This window comes from Apis mellifera, linkage group LG13 (genome assembly GCF_003254395.2).
Source record: "Apis mellifera strain DH4 linkage group LG13, Amel_HAv3.1, whole genome shotgun sequence".
Lineage (NCBI taxonomy): Eukaryota > Metazoa > Arthropoda > Insecta > Hymenoptera > Apidae > Apis > Apis mellifera.
The window spans coordinates 3,469,431-3,489,229 of NC_037650.1; the positions used below are offsets into that span (position 1 = coordinate 3,469,431).

At 21.9% G+C, this 19,799-nt stretch overlaps 5 protein-coding genes across 8 annotated transcripts; 2 read left to right on the top strand and 3 right to left on the bottom strand.

Moving 5' to 3' along the window:
* Positions 1–298: 298 nt before the first annotated feature.
* On the bottom strand, positions 299–2,282 carry LOC413881 (AP-3 complex subunit sigma-2). Of its 2 annotated transcripts, none has more exons than XM_397320.7 (3): positions 1,787–2,282; positions 1,319–1,702; positions 299–488 (listed from the first exon to the last, which is right to left on the bottom strand). In XM_397320.7, the coding sequence occupies exons 1-3, from the start codon at positions 1,853–1,855 to the stop codon at positions 366–368; spliced, it is 576 nt and encodes a 191-aa protein (XP_397320.1). In that variant the 5' UTR covers positions 1,856–2,282; the 3' UTR covers positions 299–365. The 2 variants fall into 2 exon arrangements, with proteins under 2 accessions (XP_397320.1, XP_016771424.1); XM_016915935.2 differs by lacking the exon at positions 299–488 and adding an exon at positions 737–893.
* Positions 2,283–2,628: 346 nt separating this feature from the next.
* Positions 2,629–5,425, top strand: LOC552398 (beta-1,3-galactosyltransferase 1-like). 3 transcript variants are annotated; one of them, XM_016915946.2, is made up of 5 exons: positions 2,629–2,913; positions 3,437–3,617; positions 4,212–4,477; positions 4,626–4,900; positions 4,998–5,425. In XM_016915946.2, exons 2-5 carry the CDS (start codon positions 3,437–3,439, stop codon positions 5,377–5,379), a joined length of 1,104 nt encoding a protein of 367 aa, XP_016771435.1. In that variant the 5' UTR covers positions 2,629–2,913; the 3' UTR covers positions 5,380–5,425. The 3 variants fall into 3 exon arrangements, with proteins under 3 accessions (XP_016771435.1, XP_006558586.2, NP_001314888.1); XM_006558523.3 differs by having other exon boundaries at positions 3,437–3,674; positions 4,998–5,424; NM_001327959.1 differs by lacking the exon at positions 2,629–2,913 and having other exon boundaries at positions 4,998–5,379.
* A 2,406-nt stretch (positions 5,426–7,831) lies between these two features.
* On the bottom strand, positions 7,832–9,775 carry LOC552409 (G patch domain-containing protein 4). The gene is made up of 2 exons (XM_006558522.3): positions 9,530–9,775; positions 7,832–9,303 (listed from the first exon to the last, which is right to left on the bottom strand). The coding sequence occupies exons 1-2, from the start codon at positions 9,576–9,578 to the stop codon at positions 7,832–7,834; spliced, it is 1,521 nt and encodes a 506-aa protein (XP_006558585.2). The 5' UTR covers positions 9,579–9,775.
* A 435-nt stretch (positions 9,776–10,210) lies between these two features.
* Positions 10,211–13,500, top strand: LOC413880 (peroxisomal targeting signal 1 receptor). The gene is made up of 8 exons (XM_006558520.2): positions 10,211–10,576; positions 10,923–11,295; positions 11,377–11,821; positions 11,910–12,441; positions 12,520–12,688; positions 12,768–12,925; positions 12,988–13,155; positions 13,230–13,500. The coding sequence occupies exons 2-8, from the start codon at positions 10,948–10,950 to the stop codon at positions 13,267–13,269; spliced, it is 1,860 nt and encodes a 619-aa protein (XP_006558583.1). The 5' UTR covers positions 10,211–10,576; positions 10,923–10,947; the 3' UTR covers positions 13,270–13,500.
* Positions 13,501–14,668: 1,168 nt separating this feature from the next.
* LOC724591 (Hermansky-Pudlak syndrome 3 protein) lies at positions 14,669–18,976 on the bottom strand. The gene is made up of 3 exons (XM_001120488.5): positions 15,593–18,976; positions 15,107–15,221; positions 14,669–15,012 (listed from the first exon to the last, which is right to left on the bottom strand). Exons 1-3 carry the CDS (start codon positions 18,815–18,817, stop codon positions 14,831–14,833), a joined length of 3,522 nt encoding a protein of 1,173 aa, XP_001120488.2. The 5' UTR covers positions 18,818–18,976; the 3' UTR covers positions 14,669–14,830.
* Between the last annotated feature and the right edge of the window lie 823 nt (positions 18,977–19,799).

Here is a 19,799-nt window from a genome sequence, read left to right on the forward strand (position 1 = left end):
CTTCTTTAATGAAACTATATAAAAATAATAATATAACTTTTGTAATTAATAAAATATATTTTCTAGATTTATAAATTTTTTACCTCTTTTCTTTTATATATTGAACATAATACTTCCAATAATCCAAATTCTTAATTTTAAAATCAGATATAAGTAATTTTCTCAAATTACATAGCACAAATCCTCTTCTTTGAAAATCTTCATTGATTAATTTTGTTGAGATGAAATATGAAGAATAATTTGTGGATAATTTGCATTGTAGATAATTGATGCATTTGCTTGAAGGAAAGGGAAAAAACCCTTTTAATATCATTTTCATTTATAGTTGAAACCAGTCAGCTTGGAGCCAACGAAGTAACGGCTGGTCAGAATTTAAGATCTTTTATAGCTTGTGGTAAATCGGGCAACTTCATATCCTTTATCTGTTGTGGTATGTTCATATTCTTGACAGCAGAAACAGCACGCGCCGGCGCTGCTGTGATTCCTGCCTGCACATACCATATGGATGGAAAAAATGGAAAATGGAAAATATAAAGGGCATTTGAATTTAAATTGATTAATAAGAGTAAATACAAATGAATAACTACGCAATACATATTTTATTTTTAGAGCATAGCGACGTATACATTTGCATTAAGGCACTGTTATCGAGCAAACACTTACAAACGATTTAGCACCATGCGTGTTATGAATATTTATTTTGTAAAGCTTTACGTTTCGAAAGATTTGTTTCGAAATTCTTGGTGAAAAAAAAAAAAGAAGAAATCAGATAAATTACATAAAGGAATGAACGTGTATAAAATGATTTGATTTTTTTTACTGCCGATTTAGGGAGGGGGCCCCAGAAGGACAAACGGACGAGGTGAGCAAGATCGTCCTGATTTGTAAGTTCCCTAAAATTCATGTTAGGTCAATCAGTCCTACCACCATATGAAATAGCTCTACAAAACATTCCAATGCATGCACAGCTAATGAAAAAACTGCAATAGGCTGTTAATTCCTTCAAGCTCAGAAAACTTCTTAATATTTAATGCCTTTTTTTATGAGTTTGTTTTACTACTTCAAAATTTAAAGAAAATAAAAATAAAATAGATTCAAAATTTAAGGGATATTTACATAAATTAGTTATTAAAACTATGATTTAGTAATTTAACCACAGTGCATTACTATATTATGTATAAAATTTGTTATCTTTAATATCTGAATGAATGTATACAATGTATACAATGTATGTAAACAATGAATGTAAACAACAAAGCTTAAACATACAACACATATATCAATATTTCTTAAATGCAAATTATAAAATATCACTTACCTCCTGTTTTTCCAATTTATTTTGATCTTCAATTCTTGTAAGTATTTCAGTCATATTAGTTTCCAAAACCATTCCACCCATAACTAATTCATTAAGTATATAATGAACTTTATCTACATGAAAGATAAGATCAAGTTCACATACATTTTCAAAACATTTATCCAATGTTTCAACAAAAACTTGTATTAAATCCAAAATTCCCAACTCTGATTCTGAACTATCAACACAAAATACAAAATATAACGTAGCATAATGCCGATAGATCAATTTATAATCAGATCCACCAATTAAACTTCCACCTTCTAAAAAATTACAAACATTATCATCTCTCTTTGAAACTAATTGAAATGTTTCCTTTATTATTTGTTGTTGCATATCCTCATTCTGAAAGAAAATTTATTCAATTATATATTAGATTAATAATAAAATAGAATGATAATAATAAAATCTAATCAATATTACACTTACAAAATATTGATAAAATTTAGAAAGTCTAGGCTTTCCATGATTATTAAATACTAATATAGCCTTAATCATGATTGATAATTAATTAATAAATTAAAGAATAATTTTATAATAAAAAGAAAGATAAATGTTCATTTACAAAGATTAGTCAGAAAAAAATTTTCTTTTTAACATCATCAAAGAAATTCATAATAACATATAATAATAACATTTAAGATTAACATTTAATTATAAAATTAAAGCAAATAAATATTTTATTTTAAAGCTATCTATATTTATACATTTTCTTTTTATTTTTTTTAACCTTTTTACTAAACAATGCGATGTTATACTAATAATTAACATAAATAATAATATTATATATAAAATTAAACTTAAAAATCATAGTAATTAAATCCAATATTTAACAAATGAATTATTTATAATAATTTCTAATGAGAATTTCAGATTTTAGAAAATCAACAAATTCACGAAACGAATACGAAACATGGATATTAAAACACTACAACCATCTAACGTGAACAAATAGAACTAATCGCTAAGTAAAAAAATTAAAAAATCTAATTTTCAAATTTTTTGACTGTTTAAATTTAAATTCAAAGAAATAATTTGAAATCAATTTTGTCAAAATATTTCTTCTTATACACGATTAATTAAAATTATACAAATTTTTAATATTATATTATTATTTATAGCAATTATTATCAATGTTATACTTAGTTTTATTTTATATTGAAATAACAATTTTAATAAATTTTAATTTTGATAGAAAAATAATAGAAGGACTTTAGTATTCTCTGAAATATGTGATAAAAAAAATGCATCGAGTGACAAATCTATTTTATATCTTATATGTGCTATTACAAATATTTTATTTGTTATCTAATAAACAATGAAATCCAAATAATTAACACTAGATGGAACTACATTCATGTAATATCTGATAAACCATTTTGATTTCTGTATTCTCGAAAGCACAAAAATCTGAATTTTTCTTTTTTTTATATCATTTACTTTAATGTGTCATTAGATTTCTGCGTTATGTTTCGATAAATCGTAAGTGCAATCTTACGAAAAAGGTAAATGGAGTATTATCAAATGCAGCGTAACATAATCATTGCATTTCAAAGGTAAGATTGTTTACAATATATTTAATTTACAATCTACTTATTTAATTTTAACTTTAATTTTTATTCTTGTATCAACTAAAACTTATTAGAATTCAAAAAGATAAATAAATTTTATATTATTCATTATAATATATTATAATATATTTATTATATTAATATTTCTTGTCAAATTTATGTTTATTTGATATACCTAAATATAATTGAACTGTCATTTCTTATAAATAATATATTAACAAATTTAATTACTGATAATTTTATTGAAATTCTAAAAATCTTTGCATTTTTACATTTTAAAATTTTTTTTTGTATTTAAAATTATAATGTTTGATTTATTATATCCATTCATTTCTAGAGTAAATATTTATTTCATTTGATAATATTATCAAAAAGTGTATTATACATATTCAGAAAATAATTAATATGATTTTATTAAATAATATATTTTTAATAAAAAAAATTCTCTATCACCATAGATAAAAAATAAAAAAATAATCTTATTAAAAAATAAATTATCTGTTCTTAGATGGACAAATTGCAATTATTGCCATTGGAATTGCCATCAACCACCAATATAAATAATGGAACAGTGAAAGGAAAAATATCATTTGTTCGAAGATTGGCAATGGGATTTGTGATTCTGGCTACATTAGGTTTATTGTATGTACCAGCATATCATTCTGCCCAAGGTCCACTTTTAGGCTTAGGTGAGACTCCATCTCCTGCAAAGCATATTGGTGTTTCACATTTGGTAGCTTCAGTAGGTATGCATTCACTAACATTGCTAGAGACTTTTATTATATTATAAACTAACAAAACTAATGATATATAAACTTTTACTATTCTTCTTCTAATTTAATCCAAATATTAATTTTTTGAATTATATTAATATAAATTTTAAAAAAATATAAGAATTACATAAGTAGATATAGTTAATATAAAATAACATATTTATCATATTAAATATTAAATCTTTAATAACTGAAGGAAAAAACAAATATTTTTATAATAATAAGAGATATAGAATAGATATTTACTTAACTGTATATTTATAGAAATTTATATTAAAATTAATAGAAATAATAAAAAAAAATAAATAATAGAAAAAGTATTAGCTGTATAATTCAATTTTCCTTTTTTTATTTTATTTTAGAATGCTTAAGTGATGCTAAAGTAAAATAATTATTTAATTTTATTAAATAATGGCATGCATAAAATCAGATATTAAAGGATAAAATTTTATGAATTCAATTTTCTCTAAAAATTTAAAATAAAATACTTTTTAAATAAATAATTTACAGCACAGTTGCCAGGTTGGACATATAATACTTCAAGAGATCTTTCTGTATATATTCATCCAGAAAATACAACTTCAGTTTTAAATCCTATTGGTATATGTTCTCCATCACCATATCTTTTTATAATTATTTGTTCAGCTGTTACAAATATCAAAGCACGAACAGCTATAAGAAATACATGGGCTAATAAAAATAATTTAGATAATACATATAACTCGTCTGTGAAAGTAGCATTTCTTTTGGGTCAAAGTGACAATGATACACTTAATGTATGTATTTATTTGTTAAAAAAAATATTAATAATAAATATTAATAAAAATATTAATAAATATTATCTGAATAATATATATATATATTATAAAGTATATATAATTAAGTAATATTATAATAAAATATTATAATAAAATTATATTGCAGAATATAATAGCAGAAGAAAGTCACCAATATAATGATATTATTCAAGAAAAATTTTATGACACATATAATAATCTTACATTGAAATCTGTAATGATGTTAAAATGGATAACATCAAATTGTGGTCAAGCAAAATATCTGATGAAAACAGATGATGATATGTTTGTGAATATACCTACTTTAATGAAAACCTTACAATCAAGATCACAAACTACTGATATATTATTAGGTTCTCTCATTTGTAATGCCAAACCTATTTTAGATCCAAATAATAAATGGTAAATAATATATATTATATCATAATATATATATTTATATTATGTATATATAATATAAAATAATAATCTATATATAATCTAAACATTTTTTAATTAGGTACACACCAAAATATATGTATTCAGAGAGAATATATCCTAATTATTTATCTGGTACAGGATATGTAATGAGTTTAGATGTGGCATTTAAATTATATCATGCAGCATTAATAACACCATTACTTCATTTGGAAGATGTTTATATTACTGGTCTTTGTGCAAAATATGCAAAAGTGCGACCTGTAAATCATCCTGGATTTAGTTATGTTCCACGTAAATTGGATCCTTGTGTATTAAGAAATGCTATTACAGCACACAAAGTGAATGTATCTAGTATGTATATAATATGGAACAAATTGAATGATACAAATCTCTCTTGTAGTAATCACACTCATATTGATAAAAAATCAGTTACATTAAGTAGAAATAGTAGAAATATTTGATATTATATAATAAAGAGAACTATTAACAAATGTGTTTAAATTAAAGTTTTTTAAACATTAAATATGTTATTTATTATTGATTTAATTACTTGTTATATCAGAATAATATTAATAAGTAAATTAATAAGTATTCTCTTATGAAAATGATAAAACAAATTCATACTAAATTTATTCATGAAATTTTTGTTTTTAAAGTATGACAAGAAAGATTTGTAATTAATATTTGAATAAAATTCTACAGATTATTTTTCTATTTAAAAAGCAATAGTTTTTAAGGGAATCTATCAATTAGACTTATTCTATGAGTTCATTTTCTTATTTATTTATAAAAGTCTTCATAACGAAATATCTGTTTGATTTTTAATTTAACATCTAAATTACGAAAAATTTATTTTATTTATTTTATTGTTGTAAATATCATATATCAATTGCTTCCATTTGATCAAAAAATATTGTTTAACAAATTTAAAAAAAAATTTTATTTAGAAATTTGATAAAAAAAAGATTAATATTGAATAATGATAATAATTTAAATACATCAAATACGTTTATATAATAAATTAATTAGGTGTTTTTGACACCTTTATGCTTCCTTTAAAATTACATTAAGTTTAATATATATAATTAATATCTAATTTTAATTAAAAATTTATTGCATTCTATATTGATATTAAATATTTGTGATTAATTTATATATTTATATTTTATGTTAAAATGTAGCACATTATAAAAATTTTCAAATATTTTAAAAATTTTTATAAATATTTTAACATTTTAACATTCTATGTTAATGTAAAATATATTATAAAAATAATTATTACGATAAATCTTATAAAAATAATTCAGATCTTCAAATGATGATATTATCTTATTAAATATACTATAATTAAAAATAAATAAAATATAAGAGAATCGTAAAAAAAATATATAACATATTATAAGTGTATTAAATTACACTTATTGCCTAAATGAAAAGAATTTTTTTTGAAATAATGATTTCTTGATATTTTAAGAAAATTATAAAAATATATATATTTGCATTTATATATTACTAGTTATTCTTAATAGTTATTTCTTTAATAAAAGTTTATTTTGTTTAAAATTTATAAATTTAAAATTATATTAATATTTTTTCATATTTAAATATTATAATAATTTTTAATAATTATTGTAATTTCAATTTTAAGGATTTTTATTATCTATTGCTTATAATGCAATAATTATCAATTAATTGATATTATAGATCTCAAAATCTCAGTAACTTTGATTTCAATTATTAAAAAGTAACAAATTCATCCATCCAATTTTAAATACATGTATTATGTGTAAAATACAACATTGTTAAAATCGTATTATGATATTTATTTTAATATCAGCGATATATATTTAGCTATCATGAATTTGTGATGTAGGCTATTATAAGTTGAGAATATATAAAATTTTGTAAAAGTTTGTTAGAACATATTAATTAATGATATTTATAATAATAATAATGATAATCATGTTTCTTGTATTCTAATTAATCGAATTGATTACCATTTTATATGATACTTAAATAATTATATATATATAAGAAGAAACTACATTTCTTGTTAATTCTAGTGCAAATAATTAATGCACCAATGTTAATTATTAGCTCCAGGTTAATACAAATTCATATTTATGAAGCTTATCAAGTGAGATTCGTTCACTAGTAAAAGCAAAATGAAGATTATTAACTCTACTGGAGTATTCTAGTGGCCTTAGAAAATCTTATTTTATTTTATATATATATTGTGTTCGAAAAATTGAACTTCAAAGTTCTCTATCATGTTATAAAATTTGGTGCTATATAGTAATTAATCATACATTCGCCGTATATACTTTTGTACAGATCATTATTTGATTTACAGAAATTAAGTTTTATACATGAAAAAAAGATTTTTTTTTTTTTAAATAAAATCAATGAACTTAAATAAGAAATTCTTGTTTATTTTTTTTGAATGAGCTATACACAAGTGCATACGGTATTGATAAATTTAATAATATATTTATTTCTACAAATTCATATATATATAAATAACTGATTTGTTACGCGCGTCTATCGAATTATAAAAAATAAATTATGTCCATAAATAAATTGTATAATAAAAGAAAAGGATATTATTAATGAAAAAATATTTTTTCTTTTTTTTTCTTCTTAAATTTTTCTTCTTTATAAAAAAAATAAATCATTAGTAAATATTGTAAATAATATTTCATAAAATTTTAATTAATAACAACATATTTACAAAAATATTATTTATATATTTAAAAAATAAATACACAGTAGATATTTTTTATCTATTACAAGCTAATTATATTCTATATAAATATTTATATACAACTATGTTATTATAAATGATTTTATAAATATTTAATTGCAATAATTTTTTTATTAGAAATTTTTTTATTGTTAATAATGTTACTTTTTTTATTTTTCTTTCTTTTTTTTTTTTCTTTTCAAAGGCTCAGTTCTATCCATTATAATATTATTATCCATTATTTTGTCTGGAATTATTTGATTTTTATTTTTAATATTTTTTTCAGTTGATTCTTCAGTATTAAAATGAACAGCTCTTAAACTTTCTGTCAACTTATCCAATTTAATTTTTACTTTTCTACGTAATTTTGCTTGTTTTTTCTTTGCTATTCTAATATTTAAATGTTTCACTTTTTTTTTAAAATATGTATCTGAAAAATCTGAAAAGGAGTTATCAATATTCATTGATGAATTTATTTGATGTTTTAAAGGTACTTCATTACAAGAAAGTTCTGTTTGAAATTTACATTCTAAAGATTTAATATCTTCATTTTTAATTAACTGCAAATCTGAATCAATTTTATGTGATCTTTTAAATTTTTTTGCTTGAGAACCATTCAATTCATCATCTTCCCATGTATTAATAATATTCTTACATTGAATATCTTGATTTTTTTTCTTTAATTTCTTATCTTTTTTCTTTTTTTTTTTATGATTATTTATTTGTTTTTGAACATTTTTTTTACTTATTCCATCTTTTGAGTTTTGTTCCACAAAAATTGATGAATATTTTTGACAATTATCTATTTCTTCAGATTCATTATCTTTAACATCATAAGACATTAAATTTTTTTTTTCTTTTTTTCTTTTTCTTTTTCTACTTTTTTCTTTTTTTTCGATTTTTTCTTTTGATTCATCTTTTTTTATAGCATATATATTTTTTTCATCACTATCACTTACATTACATAAAATATTTAACTGATGACTCAGATCATTTATACGTCTTCTATTTTTTCTTTCAGTAGTTTTACATTTTTTAGGAACTAATATAGTTTCGGATGTTATTGGTAATATTATATTTTCATCATTAATCTTTTCATATTCATTATTTTGAAATATATTATTAGTGCTTTGTAATTTTGTTGATATATTCATATATGAATTTGAATTTAATAAACATTTATCTTGTTGAGCTATTCTTTTCAATTTTCCATTTAATGTTAATCCATGTCTAGCTCCTTTATGGGCAGTTCTACCACTACATATTTTAAATAATTCTTCATCTGTTAAAGAAGCATGATTAATATTTTCTTCAATATTTTGTTTTTCATATATATTAGAATTATTTTCCATTATTAAATTGCCATTAAATAATGTAGAAGTTTTAAGAAAATTTTCATATTTAAATTCTTTTTTATTAATATCTTCTTTAAGAAAATTATCAGTTGTATTTTCTTTTGAAACAAATATAGAAATTCCATGTGTTTGTGATTGAACTGTGATACTACTAGCTGCTTTATTAAAAGCATTCTCCCACCAATTATTATTATCTTCATTTTTGTGTCCTATTCCTGTTGTATTAAATTTTAATTTTGGTTTTAATGCTTCAGTAATGCCATTTTCATGTTTTCCTAAACCTTTACCTATATCAATAAAATGTAAAATATAAGATCTTTTGTAAACATATTCTATAATATTGTTTTAATTTAATTATATAAATATATATATATATCTTTTAGATTGCAAATTTATTTAAATACATTAATTTAATAATAAATATTGAAATATAATATATTCTAAGAATATAATATAAATAAATCAAGTTATAAATAATTTTATTATATAACGATATTATTTCTAAAATCATACCTTCCTTCCATCCATATTTCATAAGTTGAGACTTTGCAAAATCATTCATATTTAAACTTTTGTTATTATAATTTGTATATAAAAAAAATTTAATTTAGCGATCTATAAATACATCACAATTTATGAACGATACACGTTTTCGTTAACTATAAGTATATAACATTACTAGTAATAAAAACTATATTATTTTTTATACATTATACACATTGAAATTTTCGTAATACTCGTATGGTGGCGTTATAATAGAATAGTGCGCTAACATATAATTCATAAGAATTTTGTCCAATTTTAATGTTTAAAATTGTTTTTTTTTAATATATTTCATCTTATTATCTTAGAATAAATTATTTACCATTAATTTGAAATTTTTTTGTCTATCTTAAAAAAAATCTTTTTATGTTTTATATATATATATATATAAAATATATACATATTATATATATTTTGTCAATGAAAAAGCTGTAAATATATAAATATATTAAATATAAAATTATTATTATTTTTAAAAAATGTAATCAATTATATAATATATTATACACCCACACACACGCATACATCATATACACCTACACACATACACACCATATATATATATATATATATATATATATATATATGTATGTATATATATGTGTATATATATATATATAAAATATACAAAATTTTTATTTTTTTAATACTAAAATAAAGTATATCAAAAATATATATTATTAATGTATATATATATATATACATACATACGTATAGTTATTATAAAAAGAATGTTCAAACCTTCAGAAAATTTAGCTACTTATCTATGATTTGACATTCATTAGCCAACGATAAAAAATAGTTTTATAATATGTATTTTGCTCTAACATTAAATTTTTTATATTCGCTATGATAATTTTGCGTGTCCCACCATTATACAGCGAAATTTATTCGAAGCAAAGTACTGATATTATTCGATGGCAAAAAAATAAACAGTTTTAAACTGTGTACTTAATGAAATACATTTAATATTAATAGTGTAATCAGAATATTCAAATATATTAAGAAAAAGACAAGGTTTGTGAACTTTATACTTTTATGAATATTTGTCATATTTTACGAAATTTAATATCATTTAATATCATTTTTTTTTATCCAATATCGTTAAAATAAAATATTGTAATTTACATAAAATAAAATTTTTATATAAATATTTTAATTATATATTTATTTATTTTTAATATTTAATATTTATATATAAGAAAAATGAAATTAAAATGAATATTTTACATTAACCAGTTAAATTAATTAAACTACGATAATTTTTTTCCGTTATATTATAATTTTCATCTTTCTAAATACAATTTGTATATTATTATTATTATTATTCATATTTTTTTTTCATTATTATATATTATTTTAGATACATATTAATATTAAAAAAAACAATGGCATTGCGTGAATTGGTAGAAGGTGACTGTGGAGGACCTAGTTCTTTAATTCATTTGACATCACATTTTGTACGTGATCATGGATTCAAAGACGAAGGAATACATCATCCTTTTGAACATGTGGAACCTTTTCAAGCTTCAGATTCAGATCAGTTAGTTAAACAATTTTTAGAAGAAAATCCTTCATGTCCTCAAACATTTAGAATGGATAATTTATTACAAGAAATGCGTGAAATTGATCAAAATATTCATCCACCTATAGCAGCACCTGGAGTTGCTCAAGAATTAACCAGTTTAGATACAGCTTGGGCAAATCAATATCTTGAATCAGGACGTCATTTTAATGTAATTCTTATTTTATTAGTATAATTTATGTATTAGCAGATTTTTTTTTTTATAAATCAAATTTTTATTGTTTCTATATAGGAACATCATGCTGATGATATTTGGCATCCTGAAGAAGAAAATAATTCAAATATTTTAAATAATCAAAAACATGAATTTGGATTAGGACCAAAATGGGCTGAAGAATATATAGAACATAGTATAGATGCTATACAAAGCAATATAAATATAGAAAATCCAATAGAAATAATAGAAAACAATGATAATCCTAATTTTGAATATTCAAAATTTATGAAATTTATGAAACAAGAAGGAGAAATCCCTATTGAAAACAATCAAGATTCACTGCCAAATTTTCATGATACAAGTAAAAAATGGATTGAACAATATAAAAAAGATAATCAAAAATCTGAAGATATAATTTCTTCTGTCAATCGAGAAAATGAAATGATAAATAAAGTAGAAGAAGAATTAGCTGTTGCTGGTAACTGGATAGATGAATTTCAAAAAGAAAATGTCTCTACAGGTCTGTAGACATTTTAATATTAACTTGATATCTATTAATTTCTAATAATACTAATAATCATTTTTATAAAAAATAAATTTTATTTTAGTGATAGAAAATTATGAATCTACATTTTTAAAACTTCAAAATGAATGGGACAAAATTTCATCTGAAGAATTATCTTCCAAGCATCCTTGGCTTTCAGAATATGATAAATTTTATGATCCATTTAAAGAATATGAATTTCATGAAGAAAATCCTATGAAAAATTTACCTAATGCATTGAAAGAAGGTAAAAAAAGATTGGAAGCTGGAGATTTACCAAGTGCTATACTTTGCTTTGAAGCAGCAGTGCAACAAGATGAAAATAATTCAGAAGCTTGGCTACTTCTTGGTAAAACCCTAGCTGAAAATGAACAAGATCCATTAGCTATTTCTGCTTTAAAACGTTGTTTAAATTTGGATCCTTCAAATGGTCCTGCTCTTATGGCACTTGCAGTTTCATATACAAATGAATCTTATCAAAATCAAGCATGTATAACTCTTAAAGAATGGTTATTGAAAAATGAAAAATACAAGCATCTACAAAAAATTAATAATGAACAACACATAAAATCCAATATATCATCTATTTTGTTTGAGTAAGTAATAAATTTAATATTGCATGTAATAAAATATAAATATTTTACTAATTTTAATATTCTATTTATTTTTTCTAGAGATGTACATGAAGAAGTAAAAAATCTTTATATTCAAGCAGCACGAATGAATCCATGGAATGAAATAGATGCAGATGTACAATGTGGATTAGGAGTACTTTTCAATTTATCTAATGAATATGATAAAGCTAGCGATTGTTTTCAAGCGGCGTTGCAAGTGCGTCCTCATGTATGTATTAAATCAATTTTTCTTATGATAGAAATTAATAATTAAATGTATTATCAAAAGCATAATATATTTTTGAAAGGATTCTAGATTATGGAATAGATTAGGTGCAACTTTAGCTAATGGTCAAAAATCAGAAGAAGCTGTAACTGCATATCATCATGCTTTAAAATTATCACCTGGATTCATTAGAGCTCGTTACAATCTCGGGATTTCTTGTATTAATCTTGGTGCATTTAAGTAAGTAAAATTTTGTTTATATCATGAAATTATATATTTTGAAATTATTTATTTCTTTATAGGGAAGCAGGCGAGCACCTTATAATTGCTTTAAACCAACAAGCTGCTGGTCGTGGAATTCAAGGCGAAAATTTTCCGCCAAAAACAATGTCGAATATTATTTGGTCAACATTGAGACTTGTTATTTCATTAATGCACAAATATCATTTAAATGAAGCTATAGAAAACAGGTAAGACTTAATATATATTTTTTAATAAAAATTACTAAATTTTGTTGTATAAATAATATTTTTGATTTTTTCAGAGATCTAACAAGGTTAAATAAGGAATTTGAAATTGTATAAAAATTTGTTGAACTCGTTTGTTAAAAAGTATAAATCCTTTTTAACTTAGTATTTAAGATATAAAATAAAATGATTAAAAATATTTTTCGTAGTTCAAAAATGTATATATAAACAAAAATTAAGATTATTATTAATGCTATTATATAACTTCTTTGTTATAATATGGGATTGACTTAAACATATTAAAAAAATTGTTTTGAAAAACATTATTTAATAAATATCAAAACATTATTTTGTCATATATCTTTTTTAATAGATAAATAACTTTTTACTATTTTATTTTATATAAATTAAAAGAGATTATATATATTAATATGATAAAATTATTATATAATTAATAAATAAAAATTAAAAATAATTCTCAAGAAAAATATTAAATAATTCTAATTAATAATAATTCTAAAGATCAAATCATTTCTTTCTTTCTTCTTAAATAAATAAATAAATATTTATAAAAATACAATTACAATAATTTAAGAATAATTAAAGAAAAAATCTGTTATGAGTTAAAGCTATATATTATTTTTCTATTATAATTTATAAATATCATAGATCACTTCTAACATAATTACATTAGATTTACATATATATAACAAAGAGAAATTAGTCTAAAGGCACATCAAAGTTACATATTTTGTAACATTTAAAAAGTGATGAAAATACATTATAGGATCAACAAATATAATAAAAAGTATCTTAATATTTAATTTCTTAAACACATACCACCCCGCCCTTAGCGGTTAAAATATAAACAATTTTTAACAAATTCTTATAAATATTCAAACAGTAGTCAAAAATACAATGATCACTACTACAAAATTTCTTACTTCAATATATAAAGCAATCTATCATATTAAATATTATATATAACACTGTAAAATTTTAATATCTATATGCTTGGTTTTGTATAAACTTTTCATAATTATGATTCAACTATTTTATTAGCTAAGGGAAAGATAACATATGTCCAGACATAATATAATATATCTATATAGAACATTTCAACAATTAATAATAGTGAATTAGTTTTATCTATAGTATTTGTCTTTAGTTTTTGATAATTTGATAATACAACTTTATCCATGAAAAATCTTGCATAATTAAAATTGTAACAAAAATCGAATATTTTAATTAATTGGAATTAATTTAAGAAAAATATATACTTTCAAAAATATTATATAAATAATAGAAATATATTATAAAATAAATTATATATCTAATAATGATTTGTAAAATTATGATATAATGAATGAAAAGATACATATGTAAGTAAAAAAGCGAATCATTAATAATCAAAAAGTGATCAAAAAAATTTTAAATTATTTCTAAAAGTCAGGTAATTTTAAGCAAAAATTTATAATCCATAAAAGTTATCACATGAAAAACTATTGTTTTCAAATTCGATTAAGTACAATTCATTTCGAATCTATTTTCTCTATATATAATTTTTATACAACATAATTTCTTGTTGCATTTAAATTTTTCAATTTTTTTTTTTTTTTTTTATAAATAAGTTAAATTGGACCTATCGTCGTCGAAATTGATCAGTTAAAATTATCGCTCATAATTTTAATGTCGATAAAAGTTGTTGTCCAGTTTCCATTATTAGCGATTTAACATGTTCGGCGTGCATAATTTGATTACACATTTCATTGCATTTTTGAAATGTTATTATATCATCTTTTGGAAGAACACGATGTAGACTTTTTAAAGATAATGTATGTGGTAGATAATTTAAAATTGCTAAAATGAGGAATCTATTATAATAACTAATATAAAGTATATAAAGTATATATATAAAGTATACTTTAATATAAATATATCAAAAATATTTTACCTTTCATAATTTGCGTATATAAACATTGCAATTCTTGTCGAGTATTTGTTGTAGAAATTTTATTTTGTGTTAGTTCAATTAAATACTTCCATTCAGAATCTTTAGTATACGTATCCTAAAAATTAAAACACAATTTTATAAAATTCTATTATAAAAAGAATAAAAAAATATCGTAAAAACACTAAAATAAGTACATTGTATTATTCATTTGCTGAAACGATAATATAACAAAATTTTAAGAAATACAATAATCAATATTTCTAATTCCCTAAAAAATATATAATATTATTATATTAAAATTTTAAATTTAAAAATATATATATGTTTATAAAACTTTACAAGTGAAAAATATAAATACCAAAAATAATTCGTTCTATATCAATAATAAAAGATTGCAAATTTTGAAATATTGAATATTGCATATCATATTGCAAACGAATAATATACATATGAAAAATATATTTACATATATTTATATTTATTTACCTTCGCATATTGTACAACTGCTTGAGGACAATTTTCCATTAGAAGTGTTGTTGTTTCTTCCGTATTTTGAATACATAACGTTTTTAAAGATAAACTGCCATGAATTTCTTGTGTTTCAAGAAATTGTTTAACTTCATATAAACATTCATTTGGTATAAAATCGCAAGATAATACAGATTGTAATTTAAATAATTCTGTTGGTATAGTTTTTTCAGAATCAGTCTTATCGATATCAACTAAATCTTGTAAATCGCACATATTCAAAACTTTTTGATAATCTTTCGCATATGGTGGCATCCCGTTTAGATAATGAGGTCTAAATTTGACAAATATGAAGTTATCATAATTTTCTTGTATATTTTCTCTATTTTCTATTTTGTATACTTTAGTTTGAGTTAATTTGCCTAAATATGATCGTACTAATAGCTTAAATGCTTCAACAAGAGCGAAATCTGTGCGGATTTGATTTTTATTTATAACAGATGAATCTATAATCAATTTTGTACTGAAGTAATTATGAAGATATTTTTCAAGAAAAATTTGTAATGTCATTGCTGCATTATGTCCATCCCGTCCTACTCTTGACGGCAAATATTCTAAAAATACTTGTATAATTTGATGAAGAGATAAAATTCCATCGTCTTCTATTAATTGTATTAAAATTTCGGCAAAAGTTAAATTTTTTTGACGCATTAACATTCCAGCAAAATCCGAAAACGTCGGAATCATTGGACTTCTTTTTTTCATTGCTGTCATATCAAACAAAAGATCCCAATGTTCTAAAACTATTCGTTTGATATATAATGCCAAAACTGGCTCAATTATTTTTTCTGCTTGTTCCTGTTTTTCAGCTTGTATATATAAGAGTGCTAAAGCTAATTTAACTAATTCATCTGTTTCATATAATAATAAAAGATGAATTAATTTTTCGGTAGTATATTCTCGTAATACAGGACTACTGAAAATCAATTTCAATAAATCCGATTTTTTCAATTTACATATAATTTCTATAATATTAAATCCTTGAAACAACGCATCAGCTTCTGAACCACTTTTCATTGTAAGAAGAATATCTGTTAAAAAAGTAACGAGTCCCGGCGCATCTTGACTTGATTTTCTAGATAAGACTTCCGAGGGTTTTAATCCTGACATTTTGTAATAAGGTATACAAAAATCCCAATCTGATTCATATTCAGAACGAATATAATAGTCTCCAAGCAACGCGCAAGATTGATTATATAAATTTTTCAATTTCAATCCATTTTTATTAGCGATATCGTCAAATTCATTAATATCTAAGCAATTGTACACAGCATCTTTAGCTAAACGTATCAAAGCATGAGCCTCTCCTAACAAATGTCGGTATGTACTAGGACTGGAAGATTTATGATTTCTTGCTGCATTTAAGATATCATAATATAAATTTTCCAATTTAGGTAAAATTAAAGAATATAATGTCCAGGAATTTTCAGCTTTGGCTAAGAGAATTAGATAATTTTTGCTATGTAATAGTTTTTGTATTCCTAAAAATGGTCTTAATCCGATTAGACAGACTGGCTCAGAGACATTAGGACATGTTACTCTTAAATTTTCTAAATTATTTGATGTTCTTGCAATATGATGAGATAAACGTAATGTGTAAGATTCAAGACCAGCTTCAGTCAATGCATGCAAAGCAGTATGTTCCAATGCTACTTGATTAACAGGTGCAGTAAATGGATAAGTAGTTAAACAAGTTACATCTGTAGGATTTGAACTAGTAGCAGAAAAGTGATAAAGATATCCTTCTTGCAAAGTGCTTAAAAAGCAACTAACACCTTGCAAATATGTATATTTATCTGATCTAAGAATTGATTTTTTCAAATAAGAATTATTACACTCCTTTCTCATGTATAATGGTTTTAGTAAAGAACAATTGAATACTTCAGAACTTCCATCAAGTTTATTATTAGCTGCTATTATTTTAAGAGATAACAAATTTTTTATTGTATAATTTTCTGACCATCCTAAATCAGGAGAATTTGTTTTAATTATAATTCTTATATCTGATGGATTTAATATAAAAGGACTTAAAGTATGTCCAGGTCCTGCTCTTTCTAAACTTATAGATGGCAAATTAATAGTCAAGGGTTGTGAATTTCCATCAATAATTTCTTGATCAATTAATCTTTGTAATTCATCTTTTTCATTATACATCAAGTGATCCAAATTTATAATATTATCATTATTATTAGATTTTATTTTTCTGAAATCTCCTGTGTCTAATTTGTTCCATATACTTATTTTAGAATTTTTGTATCTCTTACTTTTAATTTTTGTGCTTATTCCAGTAGAATCATTATTTTCTGATAAAATTGAATAAGGATCTTGATTAGAACTCTTACATTTTGAATTTGCTCCTTGCAATATTATGTTATCATCTTGATTATTCATATTATTGCTATTTTCTGCAAGAGAGGAATCTGTGGATATAGATGTTTTATCAATGGATGAGGAATTTGTGGAAGTTAAAGAACTCAATTGATCAATATCCTCATACATTGAATTAGTCAATCGAAAAACACATAAATTTGTCTTATCCATAATTAATATGAAATCTTCAATAATTTCCATATGTGTAGGAGAAAATGAAAATCCCAAAGACCATGGTCTTGCCTCAAAATCTATAAACTTCATCTTTGATACTTGCTGTGTTTCAATTTTGAATTCATGCAGAATAGCACTATTTCCTGAAGCTACTAAAAGATTACCAGTACTTTGACAGCAAGCAATTAATGTAGGCTGTATACTTAAAGGTAATTCTATCATTTCTAAACTATTCAATGGTCGATTCAAACTTGGTGTAACACGTCCTGCTATTCTTGCACGCATAGGTTGACTTTGATCTTTTACCATAGCCCAATTAACATAAATTCTAACAAAATTATTAATTGCTTTCCCTGTATGATTATTAATACTTGCATCTCTAGATAATTTTGATTCTAATGTTACAACATAATCTTCTTTGGTACAATGTATCATTTGATTAATCATATCAACTGTTGGAAAAACAGTATGTAGTTTAATATCAGACATCATCAAATCCCAAACTTCAATGCAATGAGTTGATAATGCTAAGAGAAGCATTTCACGTCCAGATGCATTTGCTATACAGCTTGCAGTTGGTTCCTCAATTTGAGTGATATTTTGCCCCAAAAAATTATGTACTGTGATTACACGAACCATATTGATTTTTGTATTAAGAATTCTTTAAACATATCAAATTTATGTTTTTAAAAGAAAATTATGGATATTTAGCTAAAAGTATCTTTTACACTCATTTATACAAATAAATTGAACATAAATCTTAATAATTTATTTATTAATTTTAATTTATTAATAATTGATATTATTTTAAATTTAAATTTGATATAAGTATTATATTTTTTTACATTATTACATTGTGAAATTAAATAATATTTAGAAGTTTATATTATTATAATGTATTTTTTGAAGATTAGTTTGCATTTTTAAATTATCAATATAAAAATTATTTGTAAAATATAAAACGATAAATTCGTTATTTTTTTTAGTATTTTTTAGTATTTTTTAATGTAACGAGATAAAATTAAGCAAATAAGAGAATATAAATCAAATATTATTTTTTTGTTATTTAATATTTACTTAGATTACACAAATATGAATATTAATGCATTCAATGATGCATGTTTTGACATTTTTTTATAAATTCATTTTTTATAAATTTAACATTTTTATTATATAGCGAATAATATTGAAAATGATTAATTATGTTGAAATATAAGAAAATCACTTTAATTAGTTATTTATAAAGTTAACGAACACTATCGTATTTTACACATGATTTTACACAATCTAAAAACACTATAAATATTACAAAATAGAAGAATGCAAATACAGTTCGTTCGTTTGACAGATCTTTTAATACGCGCATGTACATTAATGGTTAGAACATACCTAGTCGTGCTACTTACGCGCCCTACTAATTTTTCTCTATTAATACAATACATAATATTTCAAATAATATTTAAAATAATTATGAAATAAAAAATTTCAAAAGACAAAAAAATACTTCAAGAAATAATTAATGAAATATAAAAATAAATAATATAATTAGACTATATAACACATATTAATAATCTATTAATAATTGTTTATATCACCTATAATTCTATAACAAATTAGATAT

Excerpts from the sequence above, each read along its gene's own strand:
- LOC552409 (XM_006558522.3), bottom strand. The coding sequence starts at position 9,578 with ATGAATGATTTTGCAAAGTCTCAACTTATGAAATATGGATGGAAGGAA. Across the intron at positions 9,304-9,529 it reads GAAATATGGATGGAAGGAAG|GTAAAGGTTTAGGAAAACAT; the intron begins GTATGATTTTAG and ends TTATTGATATAG.
- LOC413880 (XM_006558520.2), top strand. The coding sequence starts at position 10,948 with ATGGCATTGCGTGAATTGGTAGAAGGTGACTGTGGAGGACCTAGTTCT. Across the intron at positions 11,822-11,909 it reads AAAAGAAAATGTCTCTACAG|TGATAGAAAATTATGAATCT; the intron begins GTCTGTAGACAT and ends ATTTTATTTTAG. Across the intron at positions 12,689-12,767 it reads CGTTGCAAGTGCGTCCTCAT|GATTCTAGATTATGGAATAG; the intron begins GTATGTATTAAA and ends TATTTTTGAAAG.
- LOC552398 (XM_006558523.3), top strand. The coding sequence starts at position 3,437 with ATGGACAAATTGCAATTATTGCCATTGGAATTGCCATCAACCACCAAT. Across the intron at positions 4,478-4,625 it reads GTGACAATGATACACTTAAT|AATATAATAGCAGAAGAAAG; the intron begins GTATGTATTTAT and ends ATTATATTGCAG. Across the intron at positions 4,901-4,997 it reads TTAGATCCAAATAATAAATG|GTACACACCAAAATATATGT; the intron begins GTAAATAATATA and ends TTTTTTAATTAG.
- LOC724591 (XM_001120488.5), bottom strand. The coding sequence starts at position 18,817 with ATGGTTCGTGTAATCACAGTACATAATTTTTTGGGGCAAAATATCACT. Across the intron at positions 15,222-15,592 it reads CAGTTGTACAATATGCGAAG|GATACGTATACTAAAGATTC; the intron begins GTAAATAAATAT and ends TTTAATTTTTAG. Across the intron at positions 15,013-15,106 it reads ATATACGCAAATTATGAAAG|CAATTTTAAATTATCTACCA; the intron begins GTAAAATATTTT and ends TCCTCATTTTAG.
- LOC413881 (XM_397320.7), bottom strand. The coding sequence starts at position 1,855 with ATGATTAAGGCTATATTAGTATTTAATAATCATGGAAAGCCTAGACTT. Across the intron at positions 1,703-1,786 it reads CTAAATTTTATCAATATTTT|AATGAGGATATGCAACAACA; the intron begins GTAAGTGTAATA and ends ATTTTCTTTCAG. Across the intron at positions 489-1,318 it reads ATAAATTGGAAAAACAGGAG|GCAGGAATCACAGCAGCGCC; the intron begins GTAAGTGATATT and ends TGGTATGTGCAG.